The sequence below is a fragment of the Pteropus vampyrus genome, unplaced genomic scaffold (genome assembly GCF_000151845.1).
Source record: "Pteropus vampyrus isolate Shadow unplaced genomic scaffold, Pvam_2.0 Scaffold2, whole genome shotgun sequence".
Classification (NCBI taxonomy): Eukaryota; Metazoa; Chordata; class Mammalia; order Chiroptera; family Pteropodidae; genus Pteropus; species Pteropus vampyrus.
In genome coordinates this window covers 22,456,596-22,463,093 of record NW_011888783.1, presented here as the reverse complement: position 1 = coordinate 22,463,093, position 6,498 = coordinate 22,456,596, and the positions used below count along the sequence as shown (strand labels likewise).

The following is a 6,498-nucleotide window of genomic DNA, read 5'->3' as shown; positions in this document are numbered from 1 at the left end:
TGAGATACAGATTTTTAAAAATTCTTAGGTGTCAATTGGCATTCACGTTGTCTTAAAATCTTTCATGTTTTTAAATATTTGCTAAAATCTTATTTTTTTGTTGACTCTTAGAGTTCCTGTATTATATAATAGCAACCATTATTCTTTTTAAAAAAACAAACTCTGTTGATATCAAATGGAGTTTTTGTTGTTTTTATGATGTCGCCGGTTACACAAGGGAGCATAAATGTTATAGAACATGGAGATTAAGTAGGATGGAAGTATTGGAATGAATCATGCTGACCAAGTCCTGGGTGTTCAACATGTGCTGTGGAGTCAGAAGCTTGATGAAGTTTCACATAGGCAAGACAAAAATTAATGAAAATAAATCTAAATGCCACAGAGGTGACAGGGTGGGAGAGATAACCCTTCCAGTTTGTTAATGCAGCTTTACCTCTCACATAGAATTGAGTAGATGTTAAGCAATTACACACTTGATTTCCTTAGAAAATCAGATCTTTACAGATATAAAGATGCTTCTGTTTGCAAATAAGAATTAACAACAACAACAAAAATAACAGCAACCAATCAAAGTAATGGATACATCCTAGTAATGGATATCACAGAAACCCAAAAACAGCTTAACCAATACCTTTATAAAGAAATGCCAACGAAGGAGATAAATTGCAGATCATACCAAGAAACAAAACCCAATACAAGGGAATACTCATCTTTGCAAGAGCACAGATTTAAACTCTGAAATATTCAAAAAGATATAATTCATTAGCTTTTGAAAATGCATTTCAGAAACTCTTTGGAATACATTTTAATATACACTTGCTACTGTGTTATTCCCTGTACTTGAGGGAAAAGCCAGTGTTCTATTTGTTTTTCAATACATTCAGAGTTGTCCAGTCTAGAATTTTGGATCAATAATAATTATTCTTATATAAATGTTGGACTTTTCCCTATGAAGGTGGGAAAGTGATCTCTGATGTCATTGGAGTATTTTACTGTGTGGTGACTGAGCTGTTGTTAAGGTTTAAAAAAACATGATAATAACTATAATTAGTGAAGTTTATGAATTAGTTCAAAAATTAAGAGATCAAAAGAGCTTCTTTATTTAGAACTTCTTTGAATAATCCCTTACAGTATTTCTGCATTTGCTCCTGTGCTGCTTCTCAGAATACATTTCTTGCTTAGATTCAGAGAAAACATCTCTTTCTAAATGCTTTTTTATGAAGGAAACATATGTAGTGGCATAACAGTAAGAAGTGAAATAGTGATTCAATGTTTACTGATAGATGAAATTAATTTAGAAAAGAGATATAAATAGAAGCACAATAGTTGTGGGTATATGAGACATAATTGTCCACATGAGCTATTATGCAGAAGGTATTGCTTTGGATACAGGTTCATGTGAACTCCTTTGAGAGCTGAGTTTATTGTTCCAGTTGCCCATCAACGAGAGCCTACCAGCACTGCTGAGAGCACACTACCCTGACTGATTGCTTCATACCAAACCCTCATTCTTGGAATTTTCTGTAGGGTGACCATGTTTGTAATCTCAATCAATAGCACAGTGCAGCACAACTTTATTTCCTAGTACATGGTTTTGCTGGAGTCCAAAAGGCAGGGTGGTTATTTCAAGGACAACATGTTTGCTGATTTGGTGGCAATGGCTTCCACTAAGATGCTATGATCTCTGAACAAGGACACATTTATTCCAACATCAGAGCTGCCCATCATGAACTAAGTCTAAAGATAGCTTTCACTGATGGGCATCTGTAACCTTTGGTCTTTTTCACATTGCACTGGCTAAAAGCTCTAACAACTCTAGCTCCTAACATTAGGAGGTTAAAGGACCTAATTAACGATCTTCTGTTATTGGTACATTTAAAAGCCTATCATTTTGATGCCTTCATTTTCCTCCTTGTGACTTCTCTAAAGAGACAAATAAATGGAAATGATTCGACCCAGAAATGCTTGTTGATAATCAGGACATGATATTATGTAATAGTTTTGTTCTTACCAAGTACAAAAGTAAAGATTTTAGACTCCGCCCAGGCTAAGTCTCTTCTCTGATGCCTTGCATTTCTAGATGACTAAGAATGGCACAGTGGAATCTGAAGAAGCTAGCACTCTCACAGTGGACGACATTTCTGATGATGATATTGATTTAGACAACACAGAGGTAGATGAGTACTTCTTTCTACAACCCCTGCCGACAAAAAAACGGAGAGCACTGCTGCGGGCCTCTGGAGTGAAAAAGATTGACGTGGAAGAAAAGCATGAGCTGCGAGCCATCCGCCTATCACGAGAGGACTGTGGCTGCGACTGCCGTGTGTTCTGTGATCCAGAAACGTGTACCTGCAGCTTGGCAGGCATCAAGTGTCAGGTAAGGATTTCAGTTTCAGGGAATCCAAAGACAAGACATTATCCACCTAAACAGGCAGTTGTGTTACACGCAATGAAGTCTCCTACATGTAGAAGACAACTTTGGGCAAGGCAAGACACACGATTCAAGAAAAGAGAAGTACTCATTCAAGGACGTTTACAAGTATACATACTACACTCATACATATAAGATATAATGTGAAAGGCAGCCTAAGCTGCAGCTGAGTCAATCGACATTATTTCTTCTTGGATTCATTTATTACACTAGCTTATTTTGGCTTTTTACAAGCATTCAGGCAGATCATGACATCCCTAACATTTGAGTTTGTATTTTCTGTCCATCCATGGAGTATCAAGTGATTGGTTAGAGGTAGTATTAGAGGTAGGGTTAGTGGAAAAATTACTAGATTAGACTGGGACATAGGAAAACTGAGTTCTTCTCCTGGCTCTGCTTTTTTGCCAGCTATGTGAAATTGGCAAGTGAGGTAAACTTCCTGGGCTCAGTTTTCCCGTCTCAAATGAAAGAGCTGAACTACATCAGGGGTGGGGAAACTCTTAACTCATCAGCCAAATCTGGCCCGTCATCTGTTTTTGTAAATGAAGTTTTACAGAAGCACAGTGATGTTTTCATTTGCTCCTTGTTTGTTCCTGTGTTGTCTACGATTGCTTTCACACTTCAACAGCAGGGATGAGTAGTTTCTATAGAGGCTGTATGACCCACAAAGTCTGAAATATTTACCCTCTGGCCCTTTACCAAAAAAAGCTTACCGACCCCTGGACTAAATGATTCTCAGGGCCCCATCCATCTATAATATTATTGGTGCTCCATGACTAATTAGGCATCATTATTCTAAGCAGAAACTTGACTTTTTCAATAAGGAGAGTCCCTCAGACAGGCAGAAGGAGAGGATGGTTCTCATTATCTGAACAGTTAGATCCATAGAAAAGGGATTCACAAGTAAGAAGACAGCTCTGGATTCTGGATCTTACATATGCTACTACTTTTTATTGGGACCAGGATGATTGTGCTAGAGTCTTTCTTTTCCTCTGTGGCATACAAAATTCCCCGCACTTGGATAAGGTGGCCAACAGGCAAGTTCTTTCTGGTTGCCTGGTCTGCATGCAGGTTAATTGGTGAAGACTGAGACTATTAGCAAATATCTTAGGAGTACCCTTGGACTGCCCAGAATTCCATGTATCACCTGAGTCAAGGGCTCAGTCCAATGACACTTGCTGAACCCCATCACTCTATCTACAGAATCCAATCACTCAAATAATTTTAGGATATTGATTAAATGAGCATTCTCTTTCTTAGAGAAGTTTATTAAGTTGTGTCAACCTGAACATCTTGGGCAGAGAAGTTCATTTTATAATAAGCAAAGAAAAAAGGGGTATGGCTAGTATGGGGAATGTCATAATTTAGATTAAAAATAGCAGGTGGCAATAAGGGCAGTAAGTTTGTTTAAAATTGGGCATGCATCAAAAAGAAAGGGAACTTGAGGAATAGACAGAAGCATTGAAAAAAAGGGAGCAAAATCAATGGGATGGAGAGAAGGGGAAAAAGAAAATGAAGGAGGAAGTAAAGAAAGCATGGGAAGGGTAGACGAGCTGAAAATATACACCATATTTTTAGTATAATGCTGTAACTGTTTTGAATATAGGTTTTAAAACTAGGTTGAGCCTTATGTTTTAAAAAGCTTTCACTTTCCCTTTTCATTTCTGTTTACAGTTTGATAGTCATTTGTTCTGGCATGAGTGGGATAAAGTAATCCCAGATTCCAAGGGGTTGTTGAAAGGTACTGGATTTTTGTGTGGTTTTGTAAGTTTCATGAAGCTAATCTGTGTTCTCCCTTCCAAGGTGGATCGAATGTCTTTCCCATGTGGCTGCACTAAAGAAGGATGTAGTAACACAGCAGGTAGAATTGAATTTAATCCCATCCGTGTCCGGACTCACTTTTTGCACACAATCATGAAACTGGAACTGGAGAAAAACCGAGAGCAGCAGATCCCCACGCTGAACGGCTGCCATGGGGAGATAAGCGCTCACAGCAGTTCCATGGGCCCGGTCGCGCACTCCGTAGAATATTCGATCGCAGACAATTTTGAGATTGAATCCGACCCCCAGGCTGCAGTGCTGCACCTGCAGTCCGCCGAGGAGTTAGATTGCCAAGGCGAGGAGGAGGAAGAGGAGGAGGAGGAGGAGGAAGATGGGAGCAGCTTCTGCAGCGGAGTCACCGATTCCAGCACGCAGAGCTTGGCACCTAGTGAGTCAGATGAGGAGGAGGAGGAAGAGGAGGAGGACGACGACGACGATGACGAGAAAGGGGACAGTTTCGTGGAAGGTTTGGGTCCCCACGCCGAGGTCGTCCCTCTTCCTTCCGTCCTTTGTTATTCAGATGGCACCGCCGTCCACGAAAGCCACGCGAAAAACGCTTCTTTTTACGCCAACTCTTCGACTCTGTATTACCAAATAGACAGCCACATTCCAGGGACTCCCAACCAGATCCCTGAGAACTATTCTGAAAGAGATCCTGTGAAGAACGGTGCCCTCTCGCTGGTGCCTTACACCATGACCCCTGAGCAATTCGTTGACTACGCCCGGCAAGCAGAAGAGGCCTACGGCACCTCCCACTACCCAGCCGCCAACCCCTCTGTCATCGTGTGCTGCTCGTCTTCGGAAAATGACCCTAGTGTGCCCTGCAGTAGCTTATATCCCGAACATAGGGCCAGTCATCCTCAAATGGAATTTCACTCATACTTGAAAGGTCCCTCCCAGGAAGGATTCGTCTCTGCATTGAATGGTGACAGTCACATTTCGGAGCATCCTACTGAAAATTCTTTGAGCCTTGCAGAAAAGAGCAGATTGCACGAAGAGTGCATCAAATCACCCGTGGTCGAGACCGTCCCTGTCTAGTAGCTTAAGTTATTCTAGGATCTATTCTTCTCCTATTTAAAGCACTGTATTTAATTGGATTTCCTGGGCTCATGGTTGTTTAAACTGAGGACCAAGAAAACTTGGACTGTAGGGAATCTTCCAGACTGTATTTTGTTTTCTCCCTTCTAGCTGCGTGACTGTGGCGTTGCACAAATACAGTCTCTATGAGGATTTTAAAAGATTTCAGACTGTTTTGATAGAAAACGCTAATTTTAAAAAAGCATATCTCACAATTGCCTACCTGTCAAACTGTGAAACCTGCCAAGCTGTGTAGATCAGAGCTCCAAGTTTTGGATTATCGGGCCTGTGCAAGATTGTTAACTAAGACTGGGAAATAATAAGATTTAGAGTCCTACTTTTCGATATATCTGAAGATGATGGTGACTTTTTAATGTAAAAGTAATTACTGTAAGAAAAAGATTTAATCGTTCCATGTGTATTTTATTTATGGTAGTTAGAAGTCATGTTTTGATGAAAATGAACAGCAGCATGTTCTTTTAAGCTGAAGATGCATAGTTAGCACCACCGAGCATGCCCACATGGATTGCATCTGGAATCCATTCACGTTTTTATGATCATGACTGGTCATATTTGCAAATACTTTCTTAAGGGTAAAATAGGCCTATTTTTGCTATTTTGGACAAATAAATGAGTCTATATGTGCAGGTCCTTACACAGTTTTCTGTAAAGTGAAGAGTTAGGACAATCCTCTGGTGAGGGTCTAGTTCATTGCCCTCCCTCGATTGACTCCAGAGATGGAGGTAGAAGGAATTGCCTTTCTTTTTTAAACAGCATCATCTTGATTCTTAGCTTGGACAGCACCTTTAAACTCTACTCCCCTGTATCAAAATGCACTTTAGTGCCCCTTCATGGTACCTTGTGAGGGGTGGGGACTGAGAACTCTTAGAGATGAAAAATTTAAATTTTTAAAAAATCTGTAACTATTATAAGGTTCATATAATTAATATAGAGGAATCATCTAATGATACTTTATGAAAGAAAAATGACCTGTTTTCCTTGGCTACTCTGAAGACCTATCTTGGTCAAAGCAGAGAAGGCTGAGAACCATGGAAAAGATATCCTCAGCAAGCAGCCTTTTCTACAGCGTGATCAATCCATATCTACAAAATGGGTGTATAGTGAGATTTCCATTTCATGACTAGCTGATTGAAGGGGGGGGCCTCTAC

At 40.1% G+C, this 6,498-nt stretch overlaps 1 protein-coding gene across 1 annotated transcript in view; it reads left to right on the top strand.

Annotated features, from left to right (window-relative positions):
* CSRNP3 (cysteine and serine rich nuclear protein 3) overlaps window positions 1-6,231 on the top strand; it is an 80,297-nt gene extending 74,066 nt beyond the window's left edge. The window contains exons 4-5 of the mRNA XM_011358271.1: window positions 2,081-2,377; window positions 4,235-6,231. Coding sequence (XP_011356573.1) covers window positions 2,081-2,377; window positions 4,235-5,290 — 1,353 coding nt within the window. The 3' untranslated portion in view covers window positions 5,291-6,231. The remainder of the gene's footprint in view (window positions 1-2,080; window positions 2,378-4,234) is intronic.
* Window positions 6,232-6,498: the final 267 nt, after the last annotated feature.